We start from the raw sequence: 16317 nt of genomic DNA on the forward strand, positions 1-16317 counted from the left end.
TCATCAATATCAAGAAGATAGTGGAAAAGATGGATAGGGAAAATCTGATAAAGGATACGCCAAATAGAGCAAATGGAAATAAGAACACCGAGTTTGCTTTCTTAACAGGATACAACACCCAACATAAGGCCCTAGAGAAAATTATAAGGAAACATTGGCCTATATTGAAAGCAGACACTACTTTAAGAGACATCCTCCCCACAAAACCCACTTTCATCTATAGAAAAGCACCGAACCTGAGAAATCGGTTAGTGCACAATGTCATTGACCCTCCAAAGAAAATACATCTTCCAACCAGTCTGAAAGGTTTCTTTAGATGCGGAAAATGCTTACCGTGTAGAACATCAAGGGAAAAGAAAAGAAAAACAACATCTTTTACGGCACAAAGTACAGGAAAAGTCTATGAGATTAAAGATACCATAACGTGCACAAGCACGCATGTAACCTACGTGGTGGAATGTCCATGTAGGTTACAATATGTAGGCCGCACCACCAGACCCCTTTTCGTCCGCATAAGGGAACATGTTAAAAATATCCGTAAGGGGTTTGATAAACACAGCTTGTCACGACATTTCAAAACTCACCATTCAAAGAACCCCACGGGAATGGTTTTTTATGCCATAGACAAAATAAAGAATAACTGGAGAGGAAGTAACAAGAGAATAGATGTATCTAAAAACGAAACGAAGTGGATATATCTGATGCAGACCCTTCAGCCTAAAGGCCTAAACATCGATATTGACTTAAACTGTTTCATTACCGATTTTTAAGGAAACCTCTCCGACCCACCTTCCTTAAGATACAGTTTTAATGGCCTTTTTTGAGAGTTTTTAATAAGCTTTTAAGGGATCCTTAATTTTTAGGAGCCTCCTTTGACCTTTTTAGATCTCCTTAATATATTTTTTGAATGTTTGAGAAATATTTTTAGCATCAACATACCCCTGTTTCATTGTCGGATTTTTTGATTTTTTGATTTTTTAATTTTGCAATTTTAGATGCGGTTTTAATGCATTTAATGCAGGTTTTAACGCATCTAACTTCATCATCTTCCAAGATTTTTTATGAAGTGAACCTTTTTTATGAAGTGAACCTTTTTTATCATATAGAATATTTATATCTTTAACTTCTCGCTGAAAATTCCTCATTTCAAGAAAGTTTCTTCCTCATGGGAATAACCAACTGCAAGTATCCTATCACCTTCAGTTTCACCAATCTATTACGTCATCCTGTTTTTATCCTATTGGGTATCATCTTTCAGTCTTTTAATATTTTTTCGCCTGGAATTGCATTATTATTATTTTTTCCCATAAATTATGGGTTTTAACCCAGAAAATACAAAGTCACAAGCAACATGGACTTATATCTATGATTGGACTTATATGGAGAATTTCTTCTTATAAAGTTTTTATATATATATATTTTTAGTAATAAAAAAAAAATGTTTTTGTACGATTTTTATCTCACCGATATTATTGCTACATGTATGGGCACTTTTTATAAATTTTTTATAGTCTATTAATCGCACAGTCACTTGGGCCCACTATTAAATATTAAATATGAAAAAGTCAACATCATCACTGAATCACTTTTACTATTGATTCACATAATTTATGATTTTTATCGGCAGCACTGATTATCGGCTCACCCCGATCAAATCAGACACATCACTGGTTCGCACAATTATAGCACAAAACATAATGTATTATATTACAAGGTTTTAATATGTGGAGTCGTATTCTAAGTTTTAAATAAAATGTATGTTTATATATACGGCACACGTAACAAATAGGGAGTTCACATGATGAATTAAGCTGTTTAGGCTGCGGTATGGGTGCACCAAGATGGCCGCCGTGTCCGGCCTCAAAATCAGTACACTAAGATGGCGCCGACCCAGCCTATAAAAAGACCGGGAGTAGCGATAGATGGCACGCTCCAGATGACGTCGTATGACGAAACGCGTAGGGCGTGGTTTGCGTACGTCAGTACGTCACTTCCGGGAACGGTGGTTTGAGCTGGTGGAACGCGGAAGCGACCCGGCGAACACCTCAAGCTGATAGTGAACTCCCTAAATGTGAGTGGATGCTACGTTGTTTTACCCTAACAAGGATATACTACGCAATGGAGGCTTGTTTTCTGTTCTAGTGACCAGGGAGTGCTGAGCCACCATCCTAAGAGTGCGGTAAGCAACGGTGCAATTTGTGGTACACCCACTGGCGCCAAACTTTGTTTAGCACGCAATCACACACGTGGTTATCAATAGCACTCAGCACTTTATATGTATACATGTGTTTATATGGTACACTGAGCACAGCCCATGCGAATATATAAAAGGTTTACAGCACGCAGCACTTTGGTTTAAGCACTTATGCACTTTTTATATGTTTTATATGAATTATACAGTGTATGAAATTGCACAAACACAATATTTATGTGGTAGCGCCGGTCCCAACATCACTTGCACCTTTTACCATTTTACTACCTCAGTGGTAGGTTGGGGGCAGCTTACACCACCATTTTTTAGTCCAAAAAGTACTGAAAACTCCATAGCGCTGGTATTTAAACCCTTTTCACACTTGCAATTGGGCCACTGTGGGGGGGCCCCAAGACAGGAAGGGGGCCTGTTAATGGACGTAAATAAAGGGGTCGCCATCCATGCTTCTGGAGGGCCCATGCAACCTCCCTGCCCAGTACGTTGTGTCAGTCCTCGGATAGATTGTTCCTGGCAGGATGTGCACCGGAGCATGAGGGACTGTGGGACTTTCCTTGTGCACATTTCGGTGCAAGCTATGTGTGAGGAGGGGTGCTGATGTCTCTGGGTCAGATGGGGATGAGGAGAGTGGCAGCAAAGTTTGCTGGGTTGAAGGGAAGATGGCACAGGACGTGGATTGCACTTCTCAGGAAACTCAGGGAAGATGGCAGTGTGGACATCGCTCCTTATTGTGATGGTAATAATGTGCAAGGGACCAGCAGCCTAGAGGAAGGACTGTCTGCAAGTCTCCAGGGTAAGTGAGCTGCACTCACTGCTCTGTCTAGGGAGGATGGGGTGCTGAATACACACTGGGATGGCCCAGAAAGGAAAGGGACAGGCATTGTACATAGCAACCAGTCTTATCCCTGGATCCCAGCAATTACACTGAGAAACTGATTGGTCACCCCAGGCGACACAAATACTTTGCTCACTCGGACCTTATTAGGGGAATGCTGATGTTTTGCTGAAGTTGATGAACAGCATAAAACCATTGCCAAAAAATGTGTACAATACAACCAGGGGCGGTGCAAGGATTTTTGTCTACATTTTGCCTCTCCCCCACCGTCCTCCCGCCACCCCTGGCCCTCCCCCCACCATTCTCCCACCAACCCCTCAACAATGGCTGGAGACATTTTTTTACATTTTTCAAATATTTTGCTTTCAGGTTTTTAAAGTCATTTTAGGCCTAAAGTTAATTTATCACCTCAAAAATATTATTATAACTTTCTTTTTATTTAAAGCAGACAGACACCCTAGAGCAATGTTTCTCATCTCCAGTCCTCATGTACCCCCAACAGGTCATGTTTTCAGGATTTCCTTTAGTTGAAACGGCTTTGGCAACTAATAAGGCTATGAAACTGATCAAATCAACTGTGCAAAATTATGGAAAGCCTGAAAACATGACCTTTTGGGGGTACTTTAGGAGTGGAGTTGAGAAACATTGCCCCAGAGAATAAAATGTTGTTAGTTCGAATTTTCTATTTCACATGACATTACTGACAACTGTTTATGAAAGGCAACATTTCAGTAAAAAATACATTCAAGTTAATTTATGGACATGCAACTGCAATTTATTTCCTAATTTTTTTGTAAAATTTAAAAGATGAGGTTGTGCCCAGTAAATAGATACTCATGTCAAACCTTAAAATTGCCCCCGCAACATTTTAAAAGCCCCTAGAGGTCAGCAGTTTAGAATTACGCAGGAGCACTGGTGCTAAAAGTATCGCTCTCACTTTGGCGTGAACATGTGTAGGACAATCACCTTTTATATGTAGGTTAGGTTTTTAGGTTAGGTTTTTAAAAATTAGGTCTTTATATGTATATATAGGTTTCCCGTGCATTTTTTGTGGGTGTGTGTAGGGGGGGGGGGGGGCTCTAAAAAATGTTTAGTTTTTTATATGTCTCCTTATGTATTTAAAACATTTTTGGTTTAGTTTTTATTCTTACATAACTTTTATTGCTATCACATAGTGGACCAATAGCCCCCTATGTGATAGCATATAGGTGACAGGTTCTCTTTATGGATACGTCCAGGGTCTATTAGACCGTGGATGTCTCCTTTCTGATCCACTGCAGCTGATGGAACACAGACCGTGTTTCATCAGCTGCTTCTCCTCCAGCACTGATTCCAGAGAATGACAGCTCCGGTCCAGGAAGTGACGTCATACATGTCACTTACCAGACTATGTACAAGAGGAAGGTTGAGCAGACAGAGGTCCGCTGAGCTCCCGCTGCCATTCCCATCGACAACCGGCTATGACAGCACCGGGCTTGCAGGTGGGCCAGAGGTGTCCAGTGAACATTGCGGGGGCGCCACATCGCAGCGGTGGTGGAAGTGAAAGACAACTTCCACATGAAAGCCAACAGTTGGCTTTTCTAAAGTATACACTATAGCGGCTGGGAGTGTGTAAAAATGCACATGTCTGCAGAACTGTAAAAATCCAAATACCCAGAAAGTGGCTCGGGATTCAGATTTTACCGCACCCTATATCCTGGCGCCCTAAGGCGGCTGCTTATGGTAGCGCCAACTCAGAACATAAATATATACATAAACATATATATATATATATATATATATAAATATATATATACACACATACTGTATCTCACAAACGTGAGTACACCCTCACATTTTTGTAAATATTTTATTACATCTTTTCATGTGACAACACTGAAGAAATTACACTTTGCTACAATGCAAAGTACAGTTTGTAAAACAGTGTAAATTTGCTGTCCCCTCAAAATAACTCAACACACAGCCATTAATGTTTAAACCGCTGTCAACAAAAGTGAGTACACCCCTAAGTAAAAATGTGCAAATTGGGCCCAATTAGCCTTTTTCCCTGTTATGTGACTCGTTAGTGTTACCAGGTCTCAGGTGTAATTGGGGAGCCGGTGTGTTAGATTTTGTGTTATCGCTCTCACTTTCTCATACTGGTCACTGAAAGTTCAGAATGGCACCTCATGGCAAAGAACTCTCTGAGGATCTGAAAAAACAAATTTTTGCTCTACATAAAGATGGCCTAGGCTATAAGAAGATTGCCAAGACCCTGAAACCGAGCTGCAGCACAGTGAAAATGGCACCTCATGGCAAAGAACTCTCTGAGGATCTGAAAAAACGAATTTTTGCTCTACATAGAGATGGCCTAGGCTATAAGAAGATTGCCAAGACCCTGAAACCAAGCTGCAGCACAGTGACCAAGACCATACAGTGGTTTAACTTGACAGGTTCCACTCGGCACAAGCCTCGCCATGGTCGACCAAAGAAGTTGAGTACACGTGCTCAGCGCCATATCCACAGGTTGTCTTTGGGAAATAGACTGCATCAAATTGAATTAAATTCAGTGGTAGAATTCCGAGGGTCGTAAAGGTCACACTTGAAACCAGGCCATAGCGTTTCACCATCATGGGCAGGCCCTAAGACAGCAGGAAGGGGGCCCACTGTGGGACCATAATAAAGGGCCCTACAATGAGAGTAAAGGATCCTGGTATCAGTGGAAGGTGACCCGATAGAAAGGGCTGCAGGACCATTGGGTCAGGTGGGAACTTCATGGTTTCTTTCAACGGGGGCCTTGATGGTTCTAAATATGCCTCTTTTTTACCCCTCTCTTTGGGAGCTATTTGCTCCACTTTACAGCTTACGGTTCATTCAAGATCAAACCCTTGATGGCACTGGAAAGTTTGGGCCTAATTTCTGGGCTTAAGGCTAGGTTGTTAGAAACAGCCCGTTGTATACCTTCCAACTGAAAAGGGAATTAGGGACACCTATTAGTAAAATTATGTAGGCATAGGACACATCATCGTACAAAAAAAAAAATAGCTGGTTAAACCCACAAGTGTTTTTATACCACTAGTATTCCTTTATTGCTTTCGAAATTTACAAATGCAGCAATTTAGAAATTGGATAAAAAATGTAGCACTTGGTAACACTTTTGAATGGACAAGTAAAGCTTTTTTTTTTATAAAACTATATAAATCAGACCAAAATAAGGGACAAATGAGAAGGAAAGAAGGACAGAGGGACTATTTTTTTCCGAATGAGGGGCAGTCCCTCGAAATCAGGGACAGTTGGGAGCTATGCCCATTGTTATGTTATCTTTGCTTTTCACAAAACAAGTGGCCTTGCCTGGTCCCAAAACCTGCCCTTTATGTAGGTTTAATTTTCTCGACCTATATCGTGCCTTGCTAACAACATTTTGTTACATTCTGTTGTAACGTTATACGATACTAAGATGTGAATTACTCACCTTTCTCCAACATTTGGCTATTGGGGACTCTTAATATCCTACGTTTATTCGCCTACAGCATCACTGTACCCCTTGCCTATTTAAAATAACTTTGTATTGCGCAATGTATGTTTACAACTGTATATTGATGTTTTCTGTGACGTGTTTTGATTATTTCAATAAAGCACCTTTTTGTGTTAAAAAAAAAAAAAAAAAACATTTTGTATCTCCTAATATCTTATTGCACTTGTGTTATCACTGAATAACCAGCCAGACTTAATTTTTGCACTTAATAAAAATTATTGAAACAGAAAACTTCACATTCCAAATATGTAAACTCAATATAGACGTTGTAGTTCCCATTCCTGCAGTGTATAATGGAGATATACATGGATGTAAGAGACTGGCAGTGTTTATTCCATTCTATGAAATACCCTTGATATCTGAGTAGCTTGATTATAGTTTAGACTGTGTTTTTAGGCTTTCATTCCTTTATTGCCTGCTGTGACTGACACTCTAAAACAAACCATTCTGCAAGCTGTACAGATAAAGCAATAGGAAGCACCAACTTCTGGATACAAACAATTGTTCTGTCTGACAGCATAACACATTATTCAACAGTAATTTTGATAAAGGTTTTTGCAGCCACTCTTCAAAAGCCGCCTCCTATTCAAACCTAGAAAAAAACAAAGCCATCAATCTCAGAGAGATTTTTTTACTGCTTTCATATCAAGTATAATTCAAACTAAATCATGAAAAATGCTCATCAAAGTATCTGAAGCATCTTATTTTCTGTATTGTAAATGTAGTTGATTTTGGTTTATAAGCTGTTGCAATGGAGAATACAAGTATCCATACAGGAAAGCTTTTGCGTTTTCCATCAGGAAGAATGTATTTAACATCTATAGTGAACATACAGCATGCTAAGATAAACTATAAAAAGCAATATGTACAGAAACTCCTCAATGTTCTGAAGGTTGGCATATGTCTGCTATAATCATCTTGTTCTTAAAGTGGAGTTCCGCCCCCTTTAAAAAAAAATTAAAAGTCAGCAGCTCCAAATACTGTAGCTGCTGACTTTTAAATAGTAGAACTTACCTGTCCAGGGAGCCTGCGATGTCGGCTCCCAAAGTCGATTTACATATCGGCTCTCGGGTGCCGCCGCTGCCATCCAGGGAAAGGGAACCTGGCAGTGAAGCCTTTCAGCTTCACTGCTGGTTCCCTACTGTGCAAAGCACGCTGCATTATGTAATTTGCCTGGCGGCGGAGGAAAAAGGAGGGGCCGAACTTCAGAGGGACAGCGCCGCTGCGCTGTCTCCCAGGAAGTGGGGAAGGGTACCTGTCAAAAACAGGTACCCATCCCCCCTCCCCCCTAAAAGGTGCCAAATGGGGCACCGGAGGGGGGGGGGGGGAGACAGCAGATCAGCGGAATTCCACTTTTGAGTGGAACTCCGCTTTTACCACTTTAAGACCGGAAGGATTTGCCCCCTTAATGATCAGGCCCTTTTTTGCGATTTGGCACTGCATTATTTTAACGGACAATTGCGCATCCATGCAACACTGTACCTAAATAAAATTGATGTCCTTTTTTTCCCACAAATAGAGCTTTCTTTTGGGGGTATTTGATCACCTGTGCGATTTTTATTTTTTGCACTATAAAACAAAAAAGAGCGACAATTTTGAAAAAAAAAAAAAAAAAATATTTTTTACATTCTGCTATATGACATTCTCAAAAAAAAAAAAATCATATCTTTCTGATTAATCCTGGCCAGGATACCCTCCTTGCACTTGCCAATTTTGGTTTCCCATCCCTCCTTGCGTACTTACCATTATTATTATTATTTTTTAGAAGGAACCTGTGTACCCCAGCCAGAATTCTGGCATACACAGCCCGTGCACGCAGGGTTGACACTGCCATTGTTTTCCCCTTGATCTCCCCAAATACCCATTGATAAACGGCTCTTATACTTGGCAAATTGGCCAGCGGGATCTCACTGACAGTGCCACTTCCCCATCGGACGTCCAAATTTTTATTGCATTTATGTTCACCATTGCATTATATTGTTTGCCACACCTACTGGGTTACTTTCACCATTATCATTTTTATTGTGTTCATCACATCACATGGGTTACTGTATTACTCATTGTAAGCACCACATACCTCTGCACTTCCCTGTCTAAACCACAACTGTAACCTGTATTGTTCAACCTTCAATCATAATAAAATACACTTTATTTTGCTCATCATCGCCCTGCGGTTTCATTCTGTCCATCCCTCAAAGGCTCTCTTTCTTGTCTACTGGTCTGTCCCAGTACACTTTATATGCATTCCATTACATGTCATTACATAAATGTGTTTGTGTTAAACTTTATAACTTTAAAGCAGCTACAAACTATGGTGAATATATTTGAAGATTAATCAATCCTGATGTAATGACAGCCTACTTCATTTCACAAGACCCTTAAAATGCCAGGACTGTACAAATACCCCCTAAATAACCCCTTTTTGTAAAGTAGACAAGGCCAAGATATTCAGCAATAGAGGCATGGTGAGTTTTATGGCCACAGCTAATCACATGGTACAGGGTGCTGTGATTGCTCCAGGTACCCTATGATAGCTTTGGGCCAATCATCACAGCATTACTACAGAAAGAAAAACTGTTATGAATGACGATTATTCATAACAGCTATTTATACATTGTGATCATGTGATCGAATTGAAAACCATGGAGACAGTGGTTATGGAAATGACATATTCACCGGACCCTTCCCTCACTCTCCACCCTGAAGGATCTCATTGTGTGCTTGCAGCTGCCAGGGGAAAGGAGAGGAGGGAAGCTGGAAACTCTGCGGGAGTAGGGGGCACACAGGGGGGTCTGGGCAGCAGGGGGAAATATATGGTTCACAGGGAGGAAAATCAGTGCGGTGGGGGGAGGGGGGGCAATTACTGGAACCGTACCCTTGTGTGGCTCTCTGCAGCAACCAAAAGCTGTCGGGAGGGAGTGGAGAAGAAGCTTTCAGCTGCTGCAGAGGAAAACATACCAGAGGCTAAGTTCCAGTAATTGCCGCCCACCGATCACCCTGCTGCCTGGGCCCCCCTGCTAGCCTGGGTCCCATACAGGAGGACCAGTGGTACCCTCTTATCCACAGCCCTGCCTTCATCTCATTGGATGCAGTCTCAGTTCGGCTGACAATTTTTCACCCTGCTCTATATTTCCTGATCACTTCTGCCACAGGGATAGAAAGTGATGAAAAATCCACAATTGAGAGTTTCTACAAAAATAGAAATGGAGGGAAAATCTTCCACTGGGGACACTGATTCCTGTAAAAACTAGGAGAGGACTTAACTCACTTACAGTAGTATGGATTTCTTTCCAACTCCCGTTGTGTTTGGGGGACAGAAAGTAAAGGGAAATCTCTCCAAAGGAACACATATTACAGAAGTTTAAACATTACCTACTTTATCCAAAGCAAAAAATGTTGGCTTTAGGTTTACTTTTATCATCATTGACTAGACTAGTTCTTTGTTGATGTTCATTCCTTAATGCTAAATAAATAAAAAAAAAAGGTTGGCACCCACCTTATAGCTTCTTACAGTATGATCAGGGGTATACCTACAAATCATTGAGCACCTTAGGCAAAGGGCTTCGTGGTGAAAGCTATGAAGATAGTAGTGAGTAATAAGTGCATAAAGTATGACAGGTATCAATATAATTTACCACACACACTGGCAGAACTATTGTTGTGGGTCTCAAAATACTGAAGTAGGAACTTTTCAAGAAATGCAGGCCTCAATTGACAATCAAAGCCATCAAACATCAATATGATTGCCTAACAGAAAAAAAGTATCACTACCAACTAGGGATGTAACGATATTGCCGCTATCGCGGTATCGCGGTGGTTCACATGGCCCGATATCGTCGTGGTGGGTACACGGTCTGGCCGCTGTCTCTGTGTCTCGTCGGCTCCTGTCTGTCACTCACCTCTATGCTGCAGTGCTTAGTGCTTACTGGCCGAGCCGAGGCGAGCGGCTGCCAGTTGGTTTGGAGCAGTGTGGGTGGGCAGGCTTGTGGGGCGGAGGCGGAGCCAGCGCAGGAGAGCGGCGGACTCGGCGGAGCAGAGCCATGCTTCCAGGCAGGCACCACGGCAAACCAGTGACACCGGTCCGCCGGTGAGTAATGTGTATATAGGGCCGCCATCAGGGGGGTACAGGCAGTGTGTAAGGGGCCTGAGCTCCCCCCCCCCCCGCGCTCGCATGGTGCCGGGGGGGTTGCTGTTTTGGTGTTGTGTTGGCAGGGTTTGTGGGAGAGACTGAGAGAAAGCCGCCGTGATAGTGATACATGTCACCAGCTTTCCCCCATGTGGCACCTGCAAGTGAGATGAAAGCATCTTTCACCAGTCCAGCTCGCCTACAAGTTACAACACTGCTCCCCACAAGTAAAACCTGGACACTTGCTCCGCTCCATTTAGTTCCCTGCTGAGGCAGAGCCTGCTTTTCAAAGATAGTTAAGTATTATCTGATTGGGCAGCACTCGGGCATGGGGGTGTAGTCAGTTGCTCAATGGGGGAAGTGGCCCCAGCCTTGCAGGTGCATGAAGTAGAATCGAGATAGCAGTGTGGAGGGAAGTCACTGACAGAGTTATGGGTGTGCAGCAAGGTGCTGCTGTTGTGCTGCCTGTACTTTTGATTGGACTCCTCTGATGGGACACAGACACCAGACAAGCTGCCATAATGGAGTTGCATTGTGAAAATGGCTGGGGTTGATTCTGGGTGGAGAAAAGATCCCCACCCAGAATTATCCCCAGCCATTTTCACAATGAAACTCCATCATCCTCATCCAGGCCAGATTCTTCCTTCCCTTTGCACAATGTATTCCAATTCCTGCCCAGAATCTATCCCTCTCCAGGAATTTTTGGACGGGGATGAGGATACAATGTGGAAAGGGATGGATGAATCTGGCCTGGGTGGGGATGAAGATGATGGAGTAGCATTGTGAAAATGGATGAGGATGATTCTGAGTTGGGATGAGAGTTACATAGTGAAGAGGCTCTCCACAATGTAACTCTCATCTCCACTCAGAATCATCCTCATCCATTTTCACAATGCGGCATGCCACTCCATCATCCTCATCCGCACCCACTATATCGTAATAAATATCGTACCGTGAGGTCAATATCGAAATTGTATCGTACCGTGAGATTTTGATATCGTTACATCCCTACTACCAACTGAGGCCATGCCTCATATTGAAAAACATAATTGTTTCAGATCTCTATAACAGTGACTATTTATTCGAGATACAAGATATCCTGGATCATGCTACTGTATAAACAAGTTTGAGAGAGTCTAAAATTCATGGATATATGTACAATTTCCCCTTTAGGACCATGAAAGCACATGTAGCACCCTACAGGTAGGTGCTAGGTAAAATATATAGTGGGCTTTGTCTGCCTAACAGCAAGGCTGTGATTTGTTAGGTAGGGTGTCAGGACTTCCAGATGTGCCTGCTGAGGGGAGACGTTTCCCCACTGGCTCCTGTGAGAGGCTTCTCATAGGGCAGTGTGGGAAGCCCAATCAGGGGACACATCCCAGCTTGTAACTACCCCAGAAGGCAGATTAGGCTGCAAAGAATTCTGGTTGTGGGTATAAGTTTGGGGGAAAGTGTGTGACAGGTTGTTTGGTGGGCCCTGAATTGTACAGAGAGTGTCAGTGAAGCGACAGTTACACAGAGTTCTACAATATACTACCTCAAGCTGTACCAAGCAGGGGGACAGTATTTAGTGACTTCCACAGCACAGCAGTGTCAGGAGTTCTACAGCTCAGTCTTGGATCTACAGAACTATAAGTCGGGGATTCAACACTTCTTCAGCTACACAGAGAGTTCTCAGAGTCAGTGAGCTTTTGCTGGCACCGGCTGGCATCAAGGAAGCGCCAATGGGCATTTTTTAGTAACAAAGTCCCATGTGTAAATAGTTGGAGCCGCAAGCAATATCCCACTTATTCACTTCTCCCATCCCCTTTAAATCAAATAAAAAACCACAAACAAAGATGCTGGAGTTGTCACTGCTTCAGTTGTCACACCCAGGGCCGCAGCTCACATGGGCTGGAGAGAGTACCGGTTCTAATGGCAGACTCTCATCAGGCCACAGGCCTAGAAACCTTGCTACACACACAGTAGCCGACATGAGTTTGGGTCTTGACCAAGAGGGGCACCTCTCTTTTCTCCTTCCTTTCTCATTCCTCCCTCTTTCTTATACTTTCCCTATCTATACCGCAGTGGCGGAACATCGGTGCAGGCTATGTGTGAGGAGGGGTCCGGCTTCTCTGGGTCGGATGGGGATGAGGAGAACGGCAGAAAAGATTGCTGAGATGGAGGGAAGATGTCATAGGACGTGAACTGCACTCCTTGGAACACTCCGGGGGAAGATGGCAGCGTGGACAGTGCTGGATGTCCAATGCGCCCGTGCCTTTAAGGAGTAGTAGGCTCCCTCCAGGTTCACCTACTCTCGATCTACCCATTAAATGCATATACTTCTACTATGGAGGCTCTCAAAATTTTAAAGTTAGAACTGCAGATAATACTGGGAAGCCATGAAGTGGCTCTCCAGCTTACGTATGTATTTGCAAATGAGTGCAAACGAAACCCCTGTTTTTAAAGCATACTGTTAGACAAGACAATTCAGGTGGTTTCAGAGTGGATGGTAAGTTGAGCTGGGAACCTTCTTTGGTTTTGTTTGACATACGTCGCCTTTCCATGCACTCCTTGCTGCAAAGGCCAGTTATAGGTGGGGGCAGTGGTCATTTGTTTGTACTTTTGGAATACTGGTGAGGGGAGGCACTGGACACTTTTGCTGCCATTGTGATATATGCTGGGTTTCCAAAGCGCCCCTGTGCCTTTAAGGGGAAGAGGGCTCCCTCCAGGCTCAGCTGCCCTCTATTTATCTATTGTAATGCATGTGCTTCTACTATGGAGGCTCTCAAAAATTTAGAGTTAGAACTGCAGATATAGCAGGGGTGTCGTGAAGTGGATCTGCAGCTTACGCATGTATTTGTAAATGTGTGCAAACCAAACCCCTGTTTTTAATGTATACTGTTAGACAGGACAATTCCGTTAGTTTGAGGCGGGCTTGTTAAATGAGCTAGGAATCTTTTTTGGTTTTGTTTGACATGCATCGCCTTTCCATGTGCTCCTTGCTGCAAAGGTCAGTTATAGGTGGGGGCAGCAGGCATTTGTTTGTTTTGTTGGAATACTGGTGAGGGGATGCACTGGACACCTTTGCTGCCATTGTGCTATATGCTGAGTGTCAAAAGCGTCCCTGTGCCTTTAAGGAGGAGTGGGCTCCCTAAAGGCTCACCTGCCCTCTGTCTATCCATTATAATGCATGTGCTTCTACTATGGAGACTCTCAAAAATGTATAGTTAGGACTGTAGCTAATACTGGGGTGCTGTGAAGTGGCTCTGTAGCTTATGCATGTATTTGCAAATATGTGCAAACTAAACCCCTGTTTTTAATGCATACTGTTAGACAGGATAATTCAGTTGGTTTGAGGCTGGCTGGTAAATTGAGCTGCGAATCTTCTTTGGTTTTGTTTGGGTCCTGAACATGTGACTACAGTGAAAGCCAATTACAGAAGTTATGTGATAGAAAAGCCGATCCCCCTCCCTACATTAAAGCTCACTTAAAGGACCGTGAGGAAGTGACATGAATCGATTTAAGGCAATGTAGAATTAAATTTTACATTAAAATTTTGAATGCTGTTTCTATAATATCAGCAGTTAAAAACCTTTGGCATTTTCTGTGGCAGGAATTTGCAAACATTCGGGAACCATTAAAATGTTTGGGCTTACCTGATCGCTGTGCTGTATGTGCAATCTACGGTATATGTATACCATTGCAATCCCTGTGTGTATGCATTTCGCAGAAACAAAGAATATATTTTTTATTAAGACAAACCTTTTAGGCTTGACCAATGAAATAAACATTCAAACAGCCACAACCAGGCTGAATGTATTATTACAAGTACAGTAAAACCTTGGATCGCGAGCATAATTAGTTCCAGAAACATGCTTGTAATCCAAAGCACTCTTATATCAAAGCAAATTTCCACATAAGAAATATTAGAAACTCAGATGATTCATTCTGCAACCATTTATTTATAAGTCCTTATATAGTCCATATAAAAAGATTATAGCAATGTGATAGGTTGTGTAACCATAAAATGTACATCCACAAAGGGCAGCCTCCACAAGAGGATTGGAAGCAAAATCCAGCAGGAGCTACAGAGTATAAAAGGGAAGAGAGGCGCTTCTAAGAGTAGCAATATGGTTACATTTAATGAAAGTACAACATTTAGCAACTCACATGGTTGATGATTAAAACCGGCACATCTAAGTATGCAGGCATCCAGGGAAAAGCTGTCCACATAGACTGTCCTCCTCACTGGCATCAGTCTGCAGTCATGGGGAAGACTACTCTGCAGTAGAGCGATCTAAAAGCGAGGCTTGAAGTGCGTGTGGAGCTTAGCATGGAAGGGATGACGTTGATGGTGGTGCGGAGGGTCATCTATGTGGACAGCCATACCCCAGATGCCTGTGTACTTAGATGTGCCTCTTTTAATCATCAACCATTTGAATTGCTTAATGTTATACCTTCATTAAATGTAACCATATTGCTAGACTTAGAGGTGCCTCTCTTTTATACTCAGTTGTGGTGTGACGCTACTTGTATATAAAGACATCGCTTGTTTACCAAGTCAGAATTTATTAAAAAAATTTTGCTTGTCTTGCAAAACGCTCTCAAACCAAGTTGCTCTCAATTTAAGGTTTTACTGTACATTATGAGTGCATTTTAATAGTAGTTGCACTGATGCTGACAGATTTGGCCAAAACATGTTGGTTTGTATAACCATCTCTTTGTCATACGTCTCGTTTTTGATGACAGATTTCCTTTAAGCATCCATGGATAATTTCAGTGCATAGCCAGATAAAGGGGGATGCATAGTCAGCTATATCTGCTGTGAAATGCAGAACAGCATTAGCATGCCTTCGCTCTGCCTGCTGCTAGACTTCCGGAAATGTGTGTTAGCAGTGTGACTTTGTCATGCCTCACATTAATCAGGCCCACAGCCCAAAAGCAATGAGCACCCTGCAAGGCTATATAATTGCTGCCTTATGGGGTCCTAGAGGTTCAGTCTTCAGCAAAGCATTCAAGTGTGCCGCAGTCCAATTGCCAGGCAGCACTTCAAATTACATTAAAGCCTGAAAAATGTGTGACACGTTTTGTGAAATCATGCTCAGACCCCAAAAGACCATTTGACTGTAAAGCCAATCCAGATGGGATTTTAAATGCTAAATTTAATGTCATATTATTTAGCAGGTTAGTTTACCCCTCATTTGCTCGCCATCTGTCACTGTTTTAATGTACCAACAGAAAACACCATTACTATTCAGTCAGCTCTGAGAAGCCATGGGAATTTGTTTTTTATTGAGAAATAAAGCAAAGAAGGTTTGGGTTAATGATTCGAAAATTTGATGTATTCTTTTTACTCAGATTAACTGTACAACGCAAAAGGATTTAATCATATTAGTGTGTATGTCTGTCTGGGAATGTATGTTTGAAAGTGTGTGGATAGATACAGAGTTTAGTGATATACAGTATGCCTATTATTATTTGTATTATTATTATTATTATTATTATTATTATTATTATTCTTTAGCTTTAGCTTTATCTGCAATGGACATACAATTAAAAATACTTTATGTAAATTTCCAATGTTAAAAGAAGGAAAGTATTTGGGCTGCCTCTCCTGAATAAAATGGTATGGCACAGTTGTCGCTATTTTA

The 16317-nt window shown here is 42.2% G+C and overlaps 1 protein-coding gene across 1 annotated transcript in view; it reads right to left on the bottom strand.

The window, feature by feature from the left end:
- LOC309562151 (uncharacterized protein) overlaps nucleotides 1–16317 on the bottom strand; it is a gene marked incomplete at both ends in the record, with an annotated part of 80695 nt that overhangs the window by 13029 nt on the left and 51349 nt on the right. Inside the window, one exon of the mRNA XM_082266274.1 lies at nucleotides 5891–5991. Within this exon, the coding sequence (XP_082122400.1) occupies nucleotides 5891–5991 (101 nt within the window). The remainder of the gene's footprint in view (nucleotides 1–5890; nucleotides 5992–16317) is intronic.

Source organism: Pelophylax lessonae, assembly GCF_965119305.1.
Source record: "Pelophylax lessonae genome assembly, chromosome: 8".
Classification (NCBI taxonomy): domain Eukaryota; kingdom Metazoa; phylum Chordata; class Amphibia; order Anura; family Ranidae; genus Pelophylax; species Pelophylax lessonae.